The sequence below is a fragment of the Scyliorhinus canicula genome, chromosome 1 (assembly GCF_902713615.1).
Source record: "Scyliorhinus canicula chromosome 1, sScyCan1.1, whole genome shotgun sequence".
NCBI lineage: Eukaryota > Metazoa > Chordata > Chondrichthyes > Carcharhiniformes > Scyliorhinidae > Scyliorhinus > Scyliorhinus canicula.
Window position 1 is genome coordinate 41,067,307 of NC_052146.1, and position 25,472 is coordinate 41,092,778.

The 25,472-nt window shown below is 48.1% G+C and overlaps 1 protein-coding gene across 4 annotated transcripts in view; it reads left to right on the plus strand.

Annotated features, from left to right (window-relative positions):
* Positions 1 to 25,472, plus strand: part of LOC119961814 (P2X purinoceptor 4-like) — a 137,825-nt gene that overhangs the window by 71,439 nt on the left and 40,914 nt on the right. For 3 of the 4 annotated variants that reach the window (XM_038789174.1, XM_038789202.1, XM_038789185.1), the window contains exons 5-8: positions 17,401 to 17,497; positions 22,888 to 22,968; positions 23,061 to 23,202; positions 24,788 to 24,924. In XM_038789174.1, coding sequence (XP_038645102.1) covers positions 17,401 to 17,497; positions 22,888 to 22,968; positions 23,061 to 23,202; positions 24,788 to 24,924 — 457 coding nt within the window. The remainder of the gene's footprint in view (positions 1 to 17,400; positions 17,498 to 22,887; positions 22,969 to 23,060; positions 23,203 to 24,787; positions 24,925 to 25,472) is intronic. The other variant, XM_038789193.1, reaches the window with a different exon arrangement.

Genomic DNA, 25,472 nt, shown 5'->3' on the forward strand with positions numbered 1-25,472 from the left:
GAGGGGGGAATGCCGGGGGTGATGGAGCTGTTGGCTGCGTTTGGGAGTTTCTCGGGCTATAAGTTAAATCTAGGCAAGAGTGAGGTATTTGTAGTACACCCAGGTGATCAGGAGGAGGGAATTGGGAGACTCCCGTTTAAGAGGGCAGTGACGAGTTTCAGATACCTGGGGGTGCAGGTGGCCAGGAGTTGGGGGACTCTCCATAAGCTTAATTTTACCAGGTTTGTGGAGCAGATGGAGGAGGAATTCAAAAGGTGGGACATGGTGCCACTATCGCTGGTGGGGAGAGTGCAGTCCGTCAAAATGACGGTTCTCCCGAGATTCTTGTTCCTCTTTCAGTGTTTGCCCATCTTTATCCCTAGGGCCTTTTTTAGGAGAGTGACTAGCAGCATCATGAGCTTTGTTTGGGCGCATGGGACCCCGAGGGTGAAGAGGGTCTTTTTGGAGCGGGGTAGAGATGGTGGGGGGCTGGCGTTACCCAATCTCTCAGGGTATTATTGGGAGGCCAATGTGTCGATGGTGCGCAAGTGGGTGATGGAGGGGGAGGGGGCAGCATGGAAACGGATGGAGAGGGCGTCCTATGGAGATACAAGCCTGGGGGCCCTGGTAACGGCGCCGTGGCCGCTCCCTCCTACGAGGTATACCACGAGTCCGGTGGTGGCGGCTACCCTCAAGATTTGGGGGCAGTGGAGGCGAAATAGGGGGGAAGTGGGGGGCTCGATGGAGGCTCCGTTAAGGGGGAACCATCAGTTCGTCCCGGGGAACATTGATGGGGGGTTCCAGGGTTGGCACAGAGCGGGCATCAGACAGCTGAGGGACCTGTTCATTGATGGGAGGTTTGCGAGCCTGGGGGAGTTGGAGGAGAAATTTGGGCTCCCCCCGGGCAACATATTCAGGTCTATGCAGGTAAAGGCATTTGCTAGGCGGCAGGTGGAGGGATTCCCTTCGCTTCCCACGAGGGGGGTGAGTGACAGGGTGCTTTCGGGGGTCTGGGTCGGGGAGGGGAAGATATCTGATATCTACAAGGTAATGTAGGAGGTGGAGGAGGCATCAGTAGAGGAGCTGAAAGCTAAGTGGGAGGGGGAACTGGGGGAACAGATCGAAGATGGGACATGGGCTGATGCCCTGGAGAGGGTTAACTCTTCCTCCTCATGTGCGCGGCTTAGCCTCATCCAATTCAAGGTGCTGCACCGGGCCCACATGTCCGGGTCTAGGATGAGTAAGTTTTTTGGGGGCGAAGACAGGTGTGTCAGGTGTTCGGGGAGTCCAGCGAACCATGCCCATATGCCCGGCACTGGAGGAGTTCTGGAAGGGGGTGGCGAGAATGGTGTCGAGAGTGGTAGGATCCAGGGTCAAGACAGGCTGGGGACTCGCGATTTTTGGGGTTGGGGTGGAGCCGGGAGTGCAGGAGGCGAAAGAGGCCGGTGTGCTGGCCTTTGCGTCCCTAGTAGCCCGGCGGAGGATCTTGCTACAGTGGAAGGATGCGAGGCCCAAGCGTGGAGACCTGGATCAATGACATGGCGGGTTTTATTAAGCAAGAGAAGGTCAAATTCTCCCTGAGAAGATCGGTACAAGGGTTCTTTAGGCGGTGGCAGCCTTTCCTCGACTTTCTGGCTCAACGATAGGGTTCTGGGTCAGCAGCAACCCGGGGGGAGGGGGGAAAAAAAGGGGGGGGGGACGTTGACTATGTTTGCTTATTTAATTTTAATTCATTTTTAAGTTCTCTTGTTGTTTACTGGGTTTGGGGGGGAGGGGGGGGGTGTGATACATGCGTTGATACGGTCTTGGGGGTGTTACAGTTATTATGGTGTTTTATTGTTTCTTTTCATTGTTTGTTGTTATATTTTCTGTAAAAAATTCCAATAAAAATTATTTTTTAAAAAATGGTTGAAAAGTCCAGTGAAGAGTGGTGAAGTGGTAGTAGGAGTAATAGTTAAACGATCTTGTCCAGGAATACAGTTTATCTTGGGTAATGCTATGGCTGGATCGCAGGTGGGAGTGATGCCGACTGTGGTTGATAAGCCAGTGGAAAATCAGACAACTGAAGTGTTGAAGGACGAATATTCTGGGATTTTTCCGGATAGTGTAGTAACAAGGTTGCAAAGTTACAGGTTAAGACAAGAGGAGAAATCAAAGAGTGAACATGAAGTGGAAGCGAAATTATCAGAAATGATTTTTGATCAGATGGTTGAAAAAGAACAAGAACAGGTGGAGGATGAGGCAGATATTTTTAGTTCAGGAAAATTGGCGGGGTTACAACAGAAAGATGTAGAAATAAAGCGGATGTATCAGAAAGCATATACGGAAGAGGAATTTGAGAGTATACCAGAGTGTTATTACCGTAAAAGTGATGTCTTGATGAGAAAATGGAGATCTGTACATATGCAGGCGGATGAAAAGTGGGCAGAAGTTCATCAAGTTGTATTGCCGGTAGGGTATAGAAAGGAGGTGTTGCGAGTTGCACATGAGGTACCAGTGGGAGGTCAGTTGGGAATAAGGAAAACTCAAGCTAAAATCCAGAAACATTTTTATTGGCCTGGGCTACATAAAGATGTAGTTACATTTTGTCAATCATGTCACACATATCAAGTGATAGGGAAACCTCAAGCAGTGATAAAACCAGCGCCCTTAATACCCATTCCAGCCCTTGAGGAACCTTTTACGAGGGTCCTAACTTCAGGTGGCGGGTTTGGTGATGAACCTAGCCGAAAGTGAATTTGGAGAACCCGAATCACCTTCCTTAAGGAGTTTCCGATACCCCCAAGACGAAGGGAAATAATGCGATCTCTTAGCATGAATGAATTTGATCGAACCTTTGTGCAAAAGATTTGTAGCCTGGTTACTCCACTGATGGGATTGCTGAAGAAACGTAAAAAATTTCAATGGACAGGGGACTTTCAACAGGTATTTGTCTGCCTGAAAGCTGTGATCACCAATGCTCCTGTATTGGAGAATTGCAAGGGGCTCTGTGGTCAGATTGAACTAAATTATCTGATTCTAAAGAGAAATGCCGAGCAGTAGAGGAATGGATAGAACATAGAACATAGAACAGCACAGCACAGAACAGGCCCTTCAGCCCTCGATGTTGTGCCAAGCAATGATCACCCTACTCAAACCCACGTATCCACCCTATACCCGTAACCCAACAACCCCCTCCTTAACCTTACTTTTTAGGACACTACGGGCAATTTAGCATGGCCAATCCACCTAACCCGCACATCTTTGGACTGTGGGAGGAAACCGGAGCACCCGGAGGAAACCCACGCACACACGGGGAGGACGTGCAGACTCCACACAGACAGTGACCCAGCCGGGAATCGAACCTGGGACCCTGGAGCTGTGAAGCATTTATGCTAACCACCATGCTACCGTGCTGCCCTAAAACACAATGGGTTTGTGGTCACCATCAGACTTTTAATTTTTTTAAAAATTGAATTCAATTTCTCCCTCTGACGTGGATGGATCGTGTAGAGACTTTCTTGTTCAAAGAGACTGTCAATCGAGAAGGTTTTCGGTTGGAGGAAGAAGAACGGGAAAAATGGACTATATTATTATGCCTGTTTGAGTGTGTTGTTTTTTTAAAAACAAAAAATATATTTACTGTGTGCATTCCTTAGTGGATGGTGCAAAAGTGAAAAATGAAACCATCTTGAAGTTGATGGTTTATTTTCTTTTCTTGGTGGGAGGTATCATGTGTGAGTGCCTTTCAGAATTGGATGTTTAAGAAATGTACCTTTAAAAAATGAGGCTGATCATATTACCGAAGTGATGTCGTGGGGGGGGGGGGGGGGGGGGGTATTGCTGAGCTCACTTCTGCTTTTTGAGAGTTTTAGTTTCAGTTTGAAGAAAGCTTGGGTGTGGCTGTGAGCTGCATTGCTGGTGATCTCTGCTATGAAGGACTATCTCTTAATCCTTTGGTGAAATCGGAATTGTAAAACGGCCTCAGTATTGAATATGCTTCTGTTTGAAGGATTTGTTAAGTCTTTTGGACGTGTAAATGAAAAGATTGCAGGATTGGGTAGTGTTGTATTATTAAGAGATCCAATGTTTATTTAAAAGGTTAATTTAAGTTCATGGAATAAACATTGTTTTGTTTTTAAAACTACGTGTCCATAATTGTAATACTACACCTGGGGAACAAGCGTGTGCTTCAAAAGCAACAATCCATTAAAGGTGGAGGTTGGTTGAACTCCATGATACATTTTGCGGTTTTGAAAACACCTCTCCCATAACAATAGGTGGGGCCCACAAGGGCAATCACAGAGTACAATGCAATACAGTGGTGAATGGTTGCTGTAATACATTCACCACAAGAGTAAACAGAACATTCTGAGTTAAAGAGACAATTAGAGGGACTAGATTTAAAGTGGAACAGCAGACTTCAGAGGTAGATCAAACGTTTGATGTAATTTTAATACCAATCTGAGAATCGAGAGTTAAAGCAATTGCGAGCAATTTGCACAGCAGTGAAGATAAAGGAATTTTAAAGGGGTTGGTGCAAAATCTTGGACTAGATTCGCTGTTCGAAGTGGAGCGGAAACATTGTTTGAAAGTGTCATTTATAAAATCTACACTGGATTTCAGAAAGCGAACTGCCAAGGTAAAACATATTTATGAGAGAAGATTTTAAACTATGCCTTAGGATTGGAGTTTGGAAACTCTCATAGGACAGTCATCTGGTGGGATTCGGAGGAGAAAACCACTGACACCTAACGTGGGTTCGGAGTGGAGAGTGCATTTGTTCACAGTCATCAGGTATGCCTAAAAGTGGCTTTGTGTGTTAATGAGACCATTGTAGATTAGGATGTATTTTGTAATCCACATTGATCCTAAAACCTGTGTGTGACTGTTAAGCAAAGGGGGGAAGTAAAGGAGTACTGTATGAAAAGCCAACTTTTCATGTTTAATAAATGATTTTGTTTCTTGTTTAAAACTAATTAATAGTCCTGTGACTCCTCTGTTCATCCACATTGTATTAAAAAAAGTAAAAGTTATATGGGGCAGGATTCTCTGTCCAATGACGGCGGAATTGCAAAATGTGATTCGGCAGAGAATCGTGCGTGGGCCGAAAAATGAGACCGGTGCCGAGTGCCCAATGGAATGGCATACTCCGGTGCTGTGGTAGTCACCACTGTTGTATTATATACTGCATACAAGGGTATTACGGTAAGGCCCCTATACTACAGGTACGGGGGTAGGTCCCTGCCTGCTGGCTCCGCCCAGTAGGTGGAGTATAAATGTGTGGGCTCTCCGAGCTGCAGCCATTTCAGCAGCAGCTGCGGGAGGCTCCACATCTCTGCTTAATAAAGCCTTGATTACTCTCTGATCTCGTCTTGTCGTAATTGATAGTGCATCACTTTATTACGCAGAGGTTTTTAAACGATGGATCTCCGCATCAAGCCTGATCGTCTGCAGCTGCACCCTCAAGCAGACAACACCAAGTTGGCCTTCGCACATTGGCTAGCTTGCTTCGAGGCATACATAGGATCTGCGACTGAACCACCCCCAGAGGTACAGAAGCTCCAGATCCTCGACATGCGCCTGAGTTCGGACATCTTCCCCCTCATCCGGGACGCGCCGACATAGGCTGAGGCCATGGCGCAACTGAAGGAGAACCACCACGCAGCAGATCTACGCCAGGCACCTCCTCTCCCATGCGGCATCAACTCCCCGGTGAGTCTGTGGAGGATTTCTGGCGTGCCCTTCAACTCCTAGTGAGAGACTGCGATTGTCAGGCTGTTTCGGCCTCTGAACATTCGGACTTGCTACTTAGAGACTCGTTTGTTATCGGCATAGAGTCGGCCTACATCCGCCAGTGACTCTCAGAAGAGGCTACCCTCGACCTCGCGGCGACCATGAAACTAGCGCTCTCGCTCACGGTCGCCTCGTGCAATATTCAAGCGTATGCCCCCGACCGCGCGGCCCACCCCTCCTGGACATCATGGACCCCACCAGTGAACGCCCTACCGTGCACCCCGTCAGCGACCGCCCCCAGCCAACCCCAGGTCTGCGCTGGGCGGCAACCACACAACCCCGGGGGCCCCAAGTGCTACTTCTGCGAACAGTCAAAGCACCCCCGACAACGCTGCCAGGCACGGAGCGCGCTCTGCAAGGCCTGTGGTAAGAATGGACATTTTGCTGCTGTGTGCAAGGCCCGCTCGGTCGCCGCCGTTGCCCCGGCGCCCCCCATGTGCGACCCCCAGGCGCCGCCATCTTCCTCCCCGCAGACCTCATGCGGCCCCTGGGCGCCGCCATCTTGCTCCCCATACAACACGTGCAGCCCATGGGCGCCGCCATCTTGCCTGACCCAGGCACGTGCGACCCGTGGGCACCGCCATCTTCCCTGCCTCAGGTTCCTTGCTCGTCGGACACCTCATCGGGCCGCTCATCGCCTGCAACCGCCGCTGACCAGCCACACCTGGCCTTCGTTACGATTAACCAGACACGACATCACAACCTCGTGACCGCGTCGATGACGGTGAAGATCGACAGGCACAAGGTTTCCTGACTTCTGGACTCCGGGAGCACTGAGAGCTTCATCCAACCCGATACGGTAAGGCGCTGCTCCCTCACGGTCCACTCCACAAACCAGAGAATCTCCCTGGCCTCTAGATCCCACTCCGTGGCGATCCGGGGGTACTGCACTGCCACCCTCACCATCCAGGGCATAGTGTTCAGTGGCTTCCGCCTCTACGTCCTCCCCAATCTCTGCGCTGCCTTGCTACTCGGCCTGGACTTCCAGTGCAACCTCCAGAGCCTAACCTTGAAATTTGGCGGGCCCCTCCCACCCCTTACTGTATGCGGCCTCACGACCCTTAAGTCGACCCATCTTCCCTGTTTGCAAACCTCACCCCAGATTGTAAACCTGTCGCCACCAGGAGCAGACGGTACAGTGCCCAGGACAGGACCTTCATCAGGTCTGAGGTCCAGCAGCTGCTATGGTAAGGTATTATCGAGGCCAGCAACAGCCCCTGGAAGCCCAAGTGGTAGTGGTAAAAACTGCGGTGAAAAACAGGATGGTCGTTGACTACAGTCAGACCATCAATTGGTACATGCAACTCGACGCGTACCCACTCCCTCGTATATCTGATATGGTAAATCAGATTGCACAGTACTGGGTCTTCTCGACAGTAGACCTGAAATCTGCCAACCACCAACTCTCCATTCACAAGGCAGACTGCCAGTACACTGCATTTGAAGCGGACGCCACCTTTACCATTTCCTTAGGGTTCTCTTCGGTGTCACTAACGGGGTCTCGGTCTTCTGACGGGAGATGGACCGAATGGTTGACCGGTACAGACTGCGGGCCACTTTCCCGTACCTGGACAACGTCACCATCTGCGGCCACGACCAGCAGGATAACGACGCTAACCTTTCCAAATTCCTCCACACCTCCAAACTCCGTAACCTAACCTACAACAAAGAGAAGTGCGTGTTCAGCACGGACCGATTAGATATCCTCGGCTATGTAGTCCAGAACGGAGTTCTAGGGACCGACCCTGATTGCATGCGCCCCCTCATGGAACTCCCCCTCCCCCGCTGCCCCAAGGCCCTCAAACGATGCCTGGGGTTCTTTTCGTACTACGCTCAGTGGGTCCCAAACTATGCGGACAAGGCCCGCCCACTCATTCAATCCACCGTTTTCCCACTGATGGCCGAGAATCACCAGGCCTTCAACCGTATCAAGGCTGACATCGCCAAGGCCGCGATGCACGCGGTCGATGAGACGCTCCCCTTTCAAGTCGAGAGCGATGCATCAGACATAACTCTGGCCGCCACCCTCAACCAGGCAGGCAGGCCCGTGGCATTCTTTCCCGCACCCTACATGCCTCCGGAATTCTGCATTCCTCCTTCGAAAAAGAGGCCCAGGCCGTCATAGAAGCTGTGCGATATTGGAGGTATTACCTGGCAGGCAGGAGATTCACTCTCCTCACTCACCAACGATCAGTTGCCTTCATGTTTAACAACACAGCGGGGCAAGATCAAAAATGATAAGATCTTGAGGTGGAGGATCAAGCTCTCCACCTACAATTACGAGATTTTGTATCGTCCAGGTTAGCTCAATGAACCCCCTGATGCCCTATCCCGAGGTACATGTGCCAGCGCACAAGTAGACCGACTCCGCACCTTGCACGACGGCTCGACAGCAGCGTGAATCCATTCTATGCCGCACGCCGGCGAGAGCATGCAAATTGTACAGTTGGCATATCATTAATGGGCCTTCCCCTGTATTCTCCAGGCCTCTCATCGAGGTGATGCTCCACCTCTGCCAGGAGGAATGACTGATGGCGAGGTTCACTTGTGGTATTTAAAATTGGGATAGAGGGACACTTCCGGTTGCGGCTATGCGGAGCTAAGTCACACGTTCGGCAGCTCCCGCTAGCAAAGGACTTTTGGGCTCTTTTTAGGGCCCGCAACGGTGCGTGTTCGATGTTTCCCGGTGTGGGAAAGGGACAGCAACATTCCCCTGCTGGTGTGTGGATTGGACCAGGAGCGGAGTGATTTTAAAAAACAGTATTGCAGCAAAGAAAGGTGCGAGGGAGGAGGACCAAGATGGCAGCGGGCGGAGACCAGGCAGCGTGGACGCAATGGGCGCAGGAGCAGCAGGAGCTGCTCCAGCGCTGTTTTAAGGAGCTAAAAGCAGAGCTGCTGGAGCCGATGAAGGCCTCACTCAACAAGCTGCTGGAGGCGCAGACGGCCCAAGGGGCTGCGATCCGGGAGGTCCGACAAAAGATCTCGGAGAACGAGGACGAGATCCTAGGCCTGGCGGTGAAGGTGGAGGCGCACGAGGCGCTCCACAAGAAATGGCAGGCTAGGTTCGAGGAGATGGAGAACCGGTGGAGGCGGAAGAACCTGCGGATCCTGGGCCTCCCAGAGGGGCTGGAGGGATCGGACATGTGATCACCATGTTGAATTTATTGATGGGAGCGGGGGCCTTCCAGGGGCCCTTGGAGTTGGAGGGGGCCCACCGAGTGCTGGCGAGGAAGCCCAAGCCCAGCGACTGGTGCGATTCCACTGGTTTGCTGATCGAGAGTGTGTATTAAGGTGGGCCAAGAAGGAGCGGAGCAGCAGGTGGGAGAACGCGGCGGTCCGGATGTACCAGGATTGAAGTGCGGAGGTGGCGAAGAAGAGGGCCGGTTACAATCGGGCGAAAGCAGTGCTGCACAGGAGAGGGGTGAAGTTTGGTATGTTACAGCTGGCGCGTCTGTGGGTCGCCCAAAAGGACCAACATCATTATTTTGAGTCCCCTGGAGGAGGCCTGGGCCTTTGTTCAGGCCGAAAAACTGGACTCAGACTGAGGGTTGGGGATTATTGTGTTGTGTTCCGAGGGGGGGTTCTTTCTTTGTTTTCTGGGGGTTGATAGGGCATTGTTATGATTAGGCCCACCGGATGGGCTCGTGAGGGGGGGGTAGGCAAACAACTTGGGGGGTTGATGGTCGGTAGGGGTTGATGGGGCCTCATGGCGGGGGGGGGGGGAGAGAGTGGCCTGAGATGGGGCTAGTGAGACTGGGCCTGAAAAGGGAGCTGCGCCAGAGGAGGCGGGGCCGGCCAAGTGGAAAGCGTGGGCTTTTTTCCTGCGCTAAGGGTTGAAAGGGACGGGACCGGAGCTGGAAGAGCGGGCTTTTTCCCGCGCTGGGAGTGGAAGGGGAAGGATGTGAGCCTGCTTGTGGGCAAGGGAGCGGAGGGGCAGGTTTACACTGGGGGGGGGGGGTCGATGGTGCGGCGGGAGTGGCCGGGATCAGCAGGAGTCAGCTGACTCACGGGAGTACAATGGGGTAGCAACGCAGCTAGGGGGGGACCTAGCTAGGGGGGGAGGGTGGGGGAGGGGAAGGAGAAGGGAAGGGGGGGGGGACCGGGTTGCTTCTGGAATGGCCAAGGGGAAGCTGGAGTTGGTAGAGGAGGTTGGGGCTGGGGTCTGCCGCTGTGGGGAACGGGCCATGCGGGGGACGCTGGCACGTGGCTGGCCTAGGAAGTGTGTTGTTCCTCGTGTCTTAATAAAGCTCATAGTCTCAAAGGTGGAGAAGATGCTTTATTGTGAATTTGTTCTCTCTTCAGAGCTTAATTTACGGCTACCTCAAATGCTGCCTGCCTGTGTCTGTGTCCTGCCACCAGTTCTGCCTTCCGTGAAGTGTGTCCTCACTTGCTGTCCCTGTGTATTTATAGCTCTCCTGTGCTCCCGCTAGTGCTTGCTCAGTTGTATTGGATCTACTCAGATCTACAATCACCACATCCCCCCTTTTTTCTTTACATATTTTCTGTACATCGTTAAAGAAAATTGTACAAAACAGTTACTTATGATATGTGTATCTATACAAGTGATGGTGCTATTGCATATTTTACAGAGCCAATTTATATTTATGAGTCCAATCTTAATAAAAACATTTATGAGTCCAAACTTGATGAATTTGTTCACTGAGTTTTTTCTTTTGTTGTTGTTGATGTGGTGATATTGATATTTCAACTCCGTTGTGAATGTTCTTGTTATTTTAAGTAACCAATACATCATCCCATGGTGTTTGCATGGTGGAATCACTGATGTTGACTGGCATGGACTTTTTTCTGTGCTTGTGGTATCGATTTAGTATGTCATCTGCCTTGAAAGCTGGTTTGCTTGCTTGTTCTGGAGCAGATGTGAGTTTGTGCGATTCGTTGTCATCCCATGGCATGTTTGTCGTCTTGTCATTGCTTTGCATTGTGCTGTGGCATTGTCCTTCATGTGCAGAGTTGTACCATTTTGTACAAGTCGTTGTTTCATTGCTGTTGTTTCTGTCGTTCCTGTCTTTGTTGTTTTCGTTCCCGTTCTTGTTGCTGTTTTTGTCGTTTCTGTCTTTGTTGTTGTCGCTATCTTTGTTATACTTCTTGTTGGTTTTGTTGTTCATCTTGTAGTTTTTGTCGTTGTGCTTGTAGTTTTTGTTGGTGCTGTTGTTGTTCTTGTTTCTGCAGTGCTTCTTGTGGCTTTTGTTTTTCTTGTTATGCTCAATGAGTGTCCCATGTGGATAATTTGAGCCATTGTCACAGTTATTGGTGCGAGTGTCCTTTGTGGAATCTGTTACCTTGAACGTTTCATCTCGAGAATGGTGAGAATGATCTGATGTTGCATTGATGCTGGTGACATCAGTCATTTGTGGTGGATTTGATTCCTCATCTTTGCTTTCTTGGTGCTCCTCTTCTGGAGTCAAATTCTTCACGATTTCATTTGACGCGGTCTCTCTGGACTCTTGGTGCTCCTCCTCCGGAGTCAAAATCTTCATTATTACAATTGACGTGGTCTCTCTGGACTCTTGGCGCTCCTCTTCTGGAGTCAAAATCTTCATGATCTTCATGGTTTCTGTTGATGTGGTCTCACTGGACTCTTGGTGCTCCTCTTCTGGAGTCAAAATCTGGATGGTTTCTATTGGCGTGGTCTCACTGGACTCTTGGTGCTCCTCTTCTGGAGTCAAAATCTGGGTGGTTTCTATTGGCTTGGTCTCTCTGGACTCTTGGGTGGCCCTACTCTGTGCTTCTGTACAGACAAGCTGAGAACTGTCAGTCTCGCTGTGATCCTGTACCTCCTGTATGTCGAGTGTGATCACCTTGTCACTGTTTTCGGATGCAGTGGGCAGATGTACATTGTCTTTTTCTTGATTATGTGAGCTTGGTAGACTTTCATAGTCTGCTTGCGGTTGCTCAGATACGGCGGGTTGACCTTCATGGTCTTGTTCATGCATGGTGTTCGCTAGGGAGTGTTTGCTTGCTTCCCTTTTGGAGTCTTTCATCACTCTCACTGTGGAGCCTGTCATTGCTCTCTCTGTGGAGTCTTTCTGTGCTCTCTGTGTGGCGTCGTCTTCGTCTTGGGTATTGCTGTCATCCAATGTATCGACGATCTGCCATGGCACCATGGTGTTGGATTCATCTACCACAAGTAGATTCGTGTTGAGCTTTGCGACCGTGTCGCTGATGCTGTGCTCATCATATCCGAATAACTCAGCCATGTCTGAGTAGTATTCTTTGAAAACCAAATCATCTTTTTTTGCTTCGGATTTGGTATCGTTGCCTTCATCATTTTTTGCATATCCGAATAACTCAGCCATGTCTGAGTAGTATTCTTCGAAAACCAAATCATCTTTTTTTGTTTCGGATTTCTTTTTGTTCTCTTCACTTTGGATGGAGCAGACTGCTTTTTCCAGAGTGTTGTGAGAGTTATTTTCAACTGCTGGTTTAAGTTCAGGCGTTTTTCTGTATTCTGAGGCAAGAAAATTTGGTTTTACAGCTTTAAGTATTTTGTTTTCAATTTTCGGGCATTTCCCTTTTAAGTAGGCGTGGTCCGGATGCTCAGACGTCATGACGCTCGTGACGTCATGCTTAGGAATCAATTGCGCATGCGCAAATCAGCCTTCCTTTACTGTGCGGTTTTGTGTCCACTGCGCATGCGCGGTTTGCGCATGCGCATAACGATCAGCAACACAAACTTTTTTAAACTGCGCATGCGCAGAACACAAAATTGGTGATTGTAACTGCGCATGCGCGGCTTCCATTTCCTGCGCATGCGCAGACGCAGTTTTTATTTCTTTGTCTCCCCGAGACTGTAAAATGTGCTCCGACGCCATTTTATCGCGGATTTCAGCGTTCTTTCTTTCTGAAAGTTGTAAGTTACCTTTTCCTTTCGATCTGGACTGGATTTCAGCATTTTGGCTTTGTGAAAAATTCAAGTTATTTCTTCTTTTTGATCTGTACTTTTCAGTCGCGATTTCTTGACTGAACCCTTTCTGTTTGTAGAGTTTTGCCTCACTCAGTCTCTGTGCAGTTTGGCCTCTGAGCATACCGTGCTGTTCAAATTCCTTACAGTACTCTTCAAATTTGTTTAGTATTGTTTGTTAGTTGTTGCTGTCTTCATCTTTTGAGTATTTAAATCCATTAAATACTTTCCTAGCTTCATGTCCTGCGATGAGCAGTGCTATTTTAATTTCGTCTGAGGCTGCTGCTACATCATTAGCTATGATATAAAAATCGAACATTTGTTTAAATATTTTCCAGACATTTCTTACATTGCCGGTCGTGTCCAGCTGAGGTGGGGTTCCAAGCCACATCCTCGAATAAGCGATGTCTTCCCAAGTCCAATGTCCAGTAGGAGTGTTTCTTGCCATTTTGGTCTTTCTGTTTCTGCAGCTGAGTTGTCTTGTAGTAAGCGTCTGAAGCTTACTGCGTCTGAAGATTTACGAGGCCGGGGGCTAGGGAATTTTCATTCTTCTCCCATGTCCACAAGGCCTACTCCCGGGTTGACTTTTTCGTCATGAGTGGGGCGCTGTTTCCGAGGGTGGAGGACACGGAATATTCGGCGATAGCTGATGGAACCATCAATTCACCAGACACGTGTTTTCCGATATGAATATAGGCTTTAATCTACTTACTACAGAGCCAGCCTGTTACCCGTTGATGAACTCTCGGTGAACTGCAGGCTGACTCTGGACAAGGGTATTTATACAGCAGCACAAGGGGAAGGAGTCGTGGGCGGAGCCAAGGGTGGAGCCCTGTACAAGCTCCTGAGCATTCCCAGAGCTACTGCCCCTAGTGGTCGGATAACGCTACTGCACTTACAAAGATACAGTGTGAATTACCATGTTACATTCACCACAATAACCATTTCCAATCACGCTCCGCGTGGACCTCGAGTTGGGGGAGGAGAGAGACCACCGTCCGCTATGGCGTCTGGAGGTGGGGTTGTTAGCGGACGAGGAGGTGAGCGGGCGCGTCCGGAGGTGTATAGAGAGGTACCTGGGGACTAATGATAATGGGGAGGTGCAAGTAGGGGTGGTCTGGGAGGCGCTGAAGGCGGTGGTCAGAGAAAAACTAATCTCCATTAGGGCACACAAGGAGAGGTGGGAGAGGAGAGAGAGGGAGAGGTTGGTGGGGGAGATGGTGAGGGTAGATTGGAGGTACGCGGAGGCCCCGGAGGAGGGATTGCTGAGGAAGCGGCGTAGCCTCCAGGCTGAGTTCGATATATTGACAGCCAGGAAGGCGGAGGCGCAGTGGAGGAGGGCGCAGGGGGCGATATATGAATACGGAGAAAAGGCGAGCCAGATGCTGGCGCACCAGCTTCGGAAGCGGGAGGCAGCTCGGGAGATTGGGGGAGTTAGGGACGGAAGAGGGAGCACTGTACGAAGTGCGGTGGGTTTCAATGGGGTCTTTAGGAGCTTTTGCGATAGGGAACATGCAGGTGGGGAAGGCACCGGGGCCAGATGGGTTCCCGGTTGAATTCTATAAGAAGTATTTGGACCTGCTGGGCCGCTGTTGGTAAGGACCTTCAACGAGGCAAGGGAAATGGGGGCTCTGCCCCCGACGATGTCTAGGGCGCTGATCTCCTTGATCCTGAAGCGGGACAAGGATCCCCTACAGTGTGGGTCGTATAGGCCAATCTCAATGTAGATGCAAAGTTGCTGGCAAAGATACTGGCCATGAGGATACAGGACTGTGTGCCACAGGTTATACATGAGGATCAAACGGGGTTTGTGAAAGGGAGGCAGCTGAATGCTAATGTATGGAGGCTCTTAAATGTTATAATGATGCCGGCGGTGGAAGGGGAGGTGGAGGTAGTGGCGGCGGTGGATGCGGAGAAGGCCTTTGATAGGGTGGAATGGGGATACCTGTGGAAGGTGCTGAAAAGTGAAAAGGTTCGGGTTTGGGGAGGAGTTCGTCAGGTGGGTGAGGTTGCTATATGAGGCTACGAACAGAAGGAGGTCAGAGTATTTCCGATTGCACCGGGGACGAGGTAGGGGTGCCCCCTGTCCCCCCTGCTCTTTGCGCTGGCGATTGAACCCCTGGCCATGGCGCTGAGGGAGTCGAGAAACTGGAATGGGGATAGTGCGGGGGGGGGGGGGGGGGGGGGGGGGCTTAACTTTACAGGCTGGTGGAGCAGATGGAGGAGGAGTTTAAGAGGTGGGGTGTGCTGCCACTCTCCCTGGCTGGCAGGGTGCAGTCAGTCAAAATAACGGTGCTCCTGAGGTTTTTGTTCTTGTTCCAGTGCCTTCCTATCCTGATTCCTAAGGCTTTTTTCAGGCGGGCCCTCCAATGAGGTATACTACGAGCCCGGTGGTGGCGGCTACCCTCAAAATTTGGGGCAATGGAGGCGGCTCAGGGGGGAGGTGGGGGCTTCGGTGTGGTCCCCGATAGGGGGGAGTTTGGGGTGGGTGGGGGGCTGGTGAGGGTTTGTTTGTTTTTCTTGATTGGACGTGTATATTTGCCTTCATGTTAATTATTTCTGTTAATTTATTATTTGTGTATAGAGGGGGGGTTATTGTTCTTATTTCTTTGTGTTCTTGTTGGTGAAAATTTGTGAAAACTTGAATAAAAATTATTTAAAAAAATAAAATAAAATTGGGAGAGAGGCGTCGTGACTGCTGAGGAAGAGAGAGGAGCTAGGACATGTTCCCAGAGGTGTAATCATGGGCTGCCGGTCCTGCCGCTGGTAGGGCTGGGCAGTGGGAGGGGAGGGATGATGTGTCTGCCTGAGCTGGGAGGCATACTGGGGGATGACCAGGATGACCAGGACTGCCGCCATGGCCCTTGGTTGTGCAGAATGACACTGGCCACATGGGTGCACCTGCCCCTTCCCCCCACCATCCCCAAGGCGATGTGTGGTGGCTGATCTGGGGGCCCTGGCTCATGCCCACCTCCAATGGCCACCCATCCCCTCCCCGCACCCCCTCTGAAGCTTGCCCATCCCTCACACCTTTCTGATAGAGTACCGAGACAGGTTGGAACATTTGTGAACAGGCGTTTATTGTGAACAGGTGAACCTGTTTCGACAGGTTGGAGGTCCCCTTTGACGTCCATCCTCAGGAGCAACCAGGCCTGTACGGGCCCAGCAGTCTCGCGAATGTTCCAGGTGTCATGGTGCGCCGGGGAGGGGGGTTGCTGGTTCCTCACCCTGGCCGTCCTGAGGAGGATGTGCAGCTTTTTACGGCACTGCTGGCTGGTCCTGGTGGTGGGGCCCACAGCACTTAAGGCCTTTGCCCTCTGCGCCCAGGCCCGGTGTACAGCAGTGGGTGGCAACCCGCTTTCCATCCCGGGGAACAAGGTGCCACACCTATCCTCCAAGGCGTCCAGCAGGATCTCGAGCTTCGTACTGATGGAACCGCTCTTCGGGGTGCCATCGTCTTGGCTGAATGAGTCTGGGGAGTGGAGTGCTTATATGCAGCCGCTACTTGTCAGCCTCTCAAGTTCCAATCCCCACCCTGCCGAATTGGATGTTGTCATGCATTGGAATTGCACGAGTTCCAAGTGATACCGGTGCTAGATCCTGAATTGCTTCGGGACCGGTGCTGCTTTCAGGATCGTAGAACCCCACTGATTCAGTCCCGGTGCCAGGGGCTGGATTCTCCACCGGAGGGATCCTCCGTTTCGCCAGCAGTGCACTCAGGCCAGTGGATTTCCTGATGGCGTGGGGTGCCCACAATGGGAAACCTCATAGGCTAGCTGGAGGGTTGGAGGATCCCACTGCTCCTCTGCACCAGAAAACAGGTGCGGCGGGATGGAGAATCCCACCCATGGGGCGAGATTCTCCGCACTCCCGACGGTGCGGAGAATAGCGTGGCTCGTAAAATTTTACGGCCACGCTGTTCCGACGCCCTCCCGCTATTCTCCCCCCCCCACGCCCAACTCCCGACACGAATCGCTGCCGCCGTTTTACGGCCGGCAGCGATTCACAGCTGATAGATGGGCCGAGTTCCCAGCCCTTTACGGCTGTTTTTACGAACGGCAAACACACCTGGTCTGGCCGTTCGTAAAAACGGCCGTAAACACTCGCATTTTATAACCATGGCACCGATTGGCACGGCAGTACCAATTCGCGGGGCGGCTGAGGGGCATCCCGGCCCGAGCATGCGCGGATTTCGCGCAAATACGCGATGATGTCATCCGCGCATGCGCGGGTTGGAGTCTTCTAATCCGCGCATGCGCGGCTGACGTCATATGACGCGTCAGCCGCCGCTAACTCGGGCAAGCGGGCTTAACGAAATTCGTTAAGCCCGTGATGCCGGAGCTTATGGCGTTGGGCTGCTAGCCCCGACCGGGGACCAGAATCGGTTCCCGGTCGGGAAGGGGGGGAGCTGGCGTCAAACCCGCCCGGATTTGACGCCAGCCTTACGATTTCTCCCCATATGGGAGAATCTCGCCCATGGTCTTTTGAGCGAGCGTTCCAATCTGGGATCTTGACATTCAGTTCTAACACCAACTGGGATCGTAACAATCAAGAAATGTACTACAAGTCCATCTCCAGTGCTTTCCTATAGACAATCTCTATTTACAAATTGATTTTTCATTTTATATTTCTCATTCACGACTTAGTAAAGTTCCATATTGAAAATGCATAAGAAATGTTATTTTCGATCACAAATGTTATTGTGAGTTCTGTTTTAATCTTAGGAGTTTTAACTGGAAAATGTGTCAGATACAGTGAAAAGGTGAAAACATGTGAGATTTTTGCTTGGTGTCCTGTGGAAAATGACACAGTTATTCCTAAGTAAGTAAATTATTGGTTAAAAATCCTATTGATAAATTAAAAACGTGATAATACTCATGGACCTTTTCAATGCTCTGACTCCTTCCAACAGTTCCATATATTTTCTGCAATATGGACACCAAAACAGAATAACCTACATGCAGTTTCTGGTTTAGCACAGTGGGCTAAACAGCTGGCTTGTCATGCAGAACAGTGCCAGCAGCACGGGTTTAATTCCCGTACCGGCCGCCCTGAACAGGTGCCGGAATGTGGCGACTGAGGGCTTTTCCCAATAACTTGTTAAAGCCTACGTGTGACACTAAGCGATCATTATTATTCACCCAAAGCTGGACACAACTTCAAAAACATCTCGTTAGCCTAGTAAATCACATCCATAGATTATATCCCAATATTTTAATCTGCTTTTTTCACCTCAATGGAGCTGATCCTTTCAACTCCATTACTTCAATCATATGCCATTTAATACATAATTGGCATTCTTACTTTCTTTTTATATAAATTTAGAGTACCCAATTCATTTTTCCAATTAAGGGGCAATTTAGCGTGGCCAATCCACCTAGCCTGCACATCTTTGGGTTGTGGGGGCGAAACCCACGCAAACATGGGGAGAATGTGCAAACTCCACACGGACAGTGACCCAGAGCCGGGATCGAACCTGGGACCACAGCGCCGTGAGGCTGCAGGGCTAACCCACTGCGCCACCGTGCTGCTCCGGCATTCATACTTCTGTCCAATGTCATAATTTCACACTTTTACCCATGTTGAATACTATCAGCTATCTAGCCCACTGTCATACCTCCTCAGTATCCCTTTGGATTATTCAGGCACTAATCCACTTCATCACCTTTATTCACCAGATCTGTATTTTCCAAAAATAATATCTGTCCCTTCTGGCCAAGTGAGACTCTACAATCTTCAGGGTAACCTTTTATGCCATCCCTCAACAAAATCTTGAACACCTTGCCCCAATTGAAGCAAGACTTGCCAGCATTAATTATTGAAGCACTGACATTATTAGAGTGGAAATCTTCAGATATTTGCAATATTACAAGGTTTTCATGGTATAGGTTTAAGAATGACAAACTTCAGTCAATGAACATAACTGCAGCATTTCACTGAAATTGTACAGGTGGAAACAAGAGTACATTTGGGCAAATTTCTTCCTGTTAATTATTTATTCCAAACGAATCAAATAAATTACAAAATTGGATAGCACATTTTGTGCTCGCATCAATTTTGGGGGCTAAAATTCCTGTTTCTTGCCAATTTGGTATTGTATCATTTGAACATTTGAAAAAAGTTGAATAATTTGCTCAATTTTCTGTTGCTTTTTCTTTCCTTGTCAGCTGAATTTCATGAATGCTAATTCACTCATGTTTAGTTAATCAGATATTTGATTAGTGTTTTAACAAATAAACCATCAGGCTGTATTTATTGGAGCCCATTGCAGCAGTTAAGATGGCGGCCAGGCCCACTTAATCATGGGAGAGGCCTTTTGTCAGTCTCCCATTGGCGGCAAAACCTCCCATAACTAAGTGGAATGGCAAAAGAGCTTGACAGAGGATTCCTGGTTGGTGGTGGTGGAATGTCAATTGGGTTCATTAGTGATTCAATTGACACCCATAACCCTCAAGCCCGCCACACTTTAGTGATGGCTCAGGGATTAAATGGAGGCTGCAAGGCCTAGGATGGTTTGCCAGGTTTACCAGTGACCTCCCTGAGGAGTACCTCATAAGAACTAGGAGCAGGAGTAGGCCATCTGGCCCCTCGAGCCTGCTCCGCCATTCAATTAGATCATGGCTGATCTTTTGTGGACTCAGCTCCACTTTCCGGCCCGAACACCATAACCCTTAATCCCTTTATTCTTCAAAAAACTATCTATCTTTACCTTAAAAACATGTAATGAAGGAGCCTCAACTGCTTCACTGGGCAAGGAATTCCATAGATTCACAACCCTTTGGGTGAAGAAGTTCCTCCTAAACTCAGTCCTAAATCTACTTCCCCTTATTTTGAGGCTATGCCCCCTAGTTCTGCTGTCACCCGCCAGTGGAAACAACCTGCCCGCATCTATCCTATCTATTCCCTTCATAATTTTAAATGTTTCTATAAGATCCCCCCTCATCCTTCTAAATTCCAACGAGTACAGTCCCAGTCTACTCAACCTCTCCTCATAATCCAACCCCTTCAGCTCTGGGATTAACCTAGTGAATCTCCTCTGCACACCCTCCAGTGCCAGTACGTCCTTTCTCAAGTAAGGAGACCAAAACTGAACACAATACTCCAGGTGTGGCCGCACTAACACCTTATACAATTGCAACATAACCTCCCTAGTCTTAAACTCCATCCCTCTAGCAATGAAGGACGACATTCCATTTGCCTTCTTAATCACCTGTTGCACTTGTAAACCAACCTTCTGTGACTCATGCACTAGCACACCCAAGTCTCTCTGAACAGCGGCATGCTTTAATATTTTATCGTTTAAATAATAATCCCGTTTGCTGTTATTCCTACCAAAATGGATAACCTCACATTTGTCAACATTGTATTCCATCTGCCAGACCCGAGCCCATTCACTTAACCTATCCAAATCCCTCTGCAGACTTCCAGTATCCTCTGCACTTTTCGCTTTACCACTCATCTTAGTGTCATCTGCAAACTTGGACACATTGCCCTTGGTCCCCAACTCCAAATCATCAATGTAAATTGTGAACAATTGTGGGCCCAACACGGATCCCTGAGGGACACCACTAGCTACTGATTGCCAACCAGAGAAACACCCATTTATCCCAACTCTTTGCTTTCTATTAATTAACCAATCCTCTATCCATGCTACTACTTTACCCTTAATGCCATGCATCTTTATCTTATGCAGCAACCTTTTGTGTGGCACCTTGTCAAAGGCTTTCTGGAAATCCAGATATACCACATCCATCGGCTCCCCGTTATCTACTGCATTGGTAATGTCCTCAAAAAATTCCACTAAATTAGTTAGGCATGACCTGCCTTTAACGAACCCATGCTGCGTCTGCCCAATGGGACAATTTCTATCCAGATGCCTCGCAATTTCTTCCTTGATGATAGATTCCAGCATCTTCCCTATTGCCGAAGTTAAACTCACTGACCTATAATTTCCTGCTTTCTGCCTACCTCCTTTTTTAAACAGTGGCGTCACGTTTGCTAATTTCCAATCCACCGGGACCACCCCAGAGTCTAGTGAATTTTGGTAAATTATCACTAGTGCATCTGCAATTTCCCTAGCCATCTCTTTTAGCACTCTGGGATGCATTCCATCAGGGCCAGGAGACTTGTCTACCTTTAGCCCCATTAGCTTGCCCATCACTCCCTCCTTAGTGATAACAATCCTCTCAAGGTCCTCACCTGTCATAGCCTCATTTCTATCAGTCGCTGGCATGTTATTTGTGTCTTCCACTGTGTAGACCGACCCAAAAAACCTGTTCAGTTCCTCAGCCATTTCCTCATTTCCCATTATTAAAACTCCCTTCTCATCCTCTAAAGGACCAATATTTACCTTAGTCAGGCACTCTGTGCCCAATCCACATACCTGGCATCGGAAGAGATATGGCCACTGAAAGCCACTCATCTGCCTTACCTCCAACCTCCTTACCAGTCCCTGGAACCCCATCCCACCTTTAGCCTGAGGTCCCACAGTGATCCTAGGCCTCTGAATGATTCATTGCCGCCAGCTGTCACTGCTGGTGTTGGTGACAGTAAGCTCTTGGTGGGTGAGACTTCTTCCACCAGGGATCTCAATTACGGGGAAGCCTTGATGGTCATCAATCAAGTGCTGAAGGGCATTTGATTTGGTCATGCCTCCCTCATGGAACTAATGAGAGTTCCTGCCGGTTCTCCGACCAGTGGGCGAGAACCTCAGCACCTCAACAGAATTCCTGCCTTCATTTCAGCCAATTGCTAACCTTTGTTTTTCAGAGATAGGTCACCCTTAATTGTGACATTATCAGGTGAAAGTGTGAAGCAATTGTTAGGACCCCTTGGGCCAGTGTGCGGTCAATTCCAGCCCCACTTGACCCGGAGTCACAACACAATTGAAATTAACAAATAATTCTTAGAAAAAAACTTGAAGTCTTTGGCCCTTTGCTGCCCAATAACTACAGTCACCAGGTTTGTAGATTTAAACACAATTATTTTTTATTAATAATAACTATAATTAAATATGCGGCAAATACACCTGGTTAACTATTATTTAATTCTTAACCCTCCTGTTGTGTTAGGTAATTTGGAATAACACAAGCTGCCACTTGATGCAGTTTTGAGTAAAAGATGCTCCAGACTTTGAAGTGAGTTCAATGTGTTTTATTGAACTATTAGCACAGTTCTCAATGAGTTCGACTCTCTGCTAATCTAAATGTAGTAACTCAGTCTAACTGAACCAGCCTTTCTCCAAGCCACATGCTGGGGTGTGATGCTGAGGATACATCCTGTCTCACTCTGTAGTTGTTGGTCTGTGGAAAGAAGCAGGGTGTGGGTGCCTCGTCCCTTTTATAGTGAGATACCACCCCTGAGTGTCCTGACTGCCCATTGGTTGTGTCCTATTCCATGTGTTCATTAGCTGCATGTTTGCATATCATGGCACCTCCCTCTTTAACTTGCCCCTCCCTACTTTCTAAACACATGGACAAGACAGACAAATAAACACAGAGGGGAAAAGAAGGGTGTAAAAATAATAATGAAAGTAAAAGGAAAAGAGTCTTTGTTTTAGATAGTTGTCTTCCTTCAGTCTAGACTTTCAGTTAAAGGTTTCTGCTTTTAGTCTGGAATGGTTTTCACTGTAGATTCATCCAGGTTCTCTGTAGGTTCAGAAATACAGCAGCTTTGCAGCTTTTCTGGCAAAAGAGAGGCACACATTCTCTTAGAGCATCCAGGAACCCCCTTTCCTTGGTTCTCTGAAAACCATTCCACTTGTATAGGACCCAATCACTGCCTATTGCTGGGCAGAATACGGCCTTTTGGCGAATTCAGTGGCCACCAGCAAACCAATCGAACCAAGCCTTCCGGTCTCTTGGGTGCCAAAAAGTCTGAGTTCTGCTTTTCAAAAGCTAGCACAGTCTACTATTTTGAAACATTTGAGTTCCTCACTTCCTCTGCTTGACTTAAAGGTAGATGTCCATTGAACATCCATGGATCAAAAATGATGTCAAAATAAAAGAAATGGAAAATAAAGGAATCAACGGGAAGGGTCCTTTCACAGTGGATACAAATTAGCTCAAATACCTTTAATTATTTAGTCATCAATTGGAAGAATTCATGGAATAAATTAGGTTGAATAACAAGGATCAAAAACACTTTACAGGAAAATGAAATTAAAGTGTATTGATATTCATGTTAATGTTGTAAATGGTCTTTGTTCATAGGCCTGCACTTCTTGGAGCAGCTGAGAACTTCACTGTGTTAATAAAGAACAGCATTACCTTCCCCAAGTTTAATTTTTCAAAGTAAGTTTAGTAGCTGCTTTGTGTTGCCCATTTATACCACACATGTTCATAATATAGGAAAAATGTGACATATTCCTTATCTGTTGCTGCAGGAGAAATATATTGACAAATGCAAGTACTGGCTACTTAAAATCTTGTCGTTTCAATCGGAAAAGTGATCCTTTCTGCCCAATTTTCCGCCTCGGAGATATGGTTCAAGAAGCAGGAGAGGACTTTCAAAGACTAGCTGTTGAGGTTTGTTTAATATTGTTCAGATATGACCTGGTGAAGATCTCATCATCTCTTTATAGTGGGCTGTAATACACTTCTGCCATCTTAAAACTCCACCCTCCCAAGTGAGCATTGTGCAAAAGCAGCTGCTGTTTTGTGAAAGATTATATTAACACAATGGCCAAGTTTCTAAATAACTAAAATTCCTGTGCAGAAAGATTTAATGCCTTATATTCTTGGTTGTGATCTGGTGACAAAACAAATACCGAAAACAGTGTAAAGGAAGGTATAGTAAGAAGTCTTACAACACCAGGTTAAAGTCCAACAGGTTTGTTTTGAATCACTAGCTTTCGGTTCACCTGAGGAAGGAGCTGTGCTCCGAAAGCTAGTGATTTGAAACAAATCTGTTGGACTTTAACCTGGTGTTGTAAGACTTCTTACTGTGCTCACCCCAATCCAATGTCAGATCTCCACATCAGTGTAAAGGAAACAAATACATAATTTTAAAGCAAATGAAACCGAGCAAGGCAATTTTCTTTCCCGATGGTTAGAATCAACATATCATAAATTAATCTTATTTGCCTATGATATTCTTGATTTCTTTTCCCCTTTTGTCTATCTCTCACTGATTCAATTTTTCAAATTTACAGATATGTGCTGCTACAATTGATATTATAAGTTTAGGCTATTTCTCCCTGTCTTTTTTGTTTCCTGACACCTGAAAACATTTTGAGCATGGTACTACAAACACTCGTTGGCCTCCAGCCTATCACCAAACCACCATCCTTCACATGCAAAGCTGCAACTGCTAACAAAATGATGGTAGGAATGCAGCACATTACACTTATATGCCTTCACTGAAGGTCCACTCAAGCCAATTGTCATTCTTGACGTTTCCTTTATTTTTCCTTCTCCGTTTTATTTTCTTTTGTTTCCTGCTTTTCTCGCTTCAGATGCTTCCTTTGCTCATTCCTTGTTTCTGTCAACTATCTGACTTTTCATCTCTTTTCAACAGTTTAGGTTTCACTGTACTTCCTGCAGGGTTGGAGCTGCAACATCAGGAAGATGAGAAAACGGGAGGGAAGTGAGTGGGTCTCAGCTGGCGAGTGAGAAACCGGCTTGCTAAATAGTGATTGTCTTAAATTATGATTGTACTATTTACACATGGTAACCAGGTGAATATTGGCGGGGAAATACTCCTGTGAGGTCCCATCACAGCAGAGTCCAATCCTAACATAGTTTAGTTGAAATTACTGGATACTACATTTGTGCCTAAAGTGATTTTGCTTACTCTATATCAGGAGAAACTGCAAAGCATCTATTACTTCCCTGTAAGCAATGAGGTAAATACAAACCAAGAATAAAAGCTGGGAACTATCTGGACTGTTGAAAATTATATGGACTTACCACTTGAACTAAGGGATAATTTTGGCCTCACCAATCCTAAAATGTTCAAAATAGAGGCCTCATTCTAGTGAAATGGCAGGAACAGATAATCTTTGGATAACAGTAAGGACAGGAGTTGCATTAGAAATCATTCATTTATGAAAACTGATGGTTTTATATTGATTTCACATAAAAACTCCTTTGAATATTATCTGTTTTACAGGGTGGAGTGATGGGGATTTTAGTAGCGTGGAACTGCAATCTGGACCAATCTGCATCCAAGTGTGTTCCTAAGTATACCTTTCGGCGCCTTGACAACAAAAACTTTGGTGAAACAGTATCGCCTGGTTACAATTTTAGGTATATATTCACTTGAAAATATCTGAAATAGAGATTATGCAACAGCAAAATAATTTTAACATTTTTAAACTCCCCCAAAGATTCAGTTGGTGAATGCACTTCCCACTGTGGTGGGAAACTGTTATAACCCTCGTGGAGGTCGCAGCAAAAAGTATCAGATTCCCCATGACTTCCACAGAATATGAACTGCCCGTCAACGGGGCTAGGGCCTTCCCTTAACAAGGGTAAGGCTCACTTGTATAAACGCCCCGACATGGGTGCAGGTCGGGAGGGAGACCCTGAGGGGAGTGGAGATTCTTGTATAGCGTAAATAAACCGTACTTTTATTTTCCAACTGCTTGGTCCATCTGTGCTACTCTACACTGGCGACGTGAATAAAGTGGAGCTGCCATCTGCACCAAGTACTACACGCCGGAGTCATTTCGCCTAGGCCCAGAGAGGCCTCTCAACCATCTGCCAAAATGTTGCATATTGGTAAGCTCGAACCATTTCAAGCAGGTATTGATGACTGGGGGCAGTATGTGGAACGCATGCAGCATTTTCTTTTG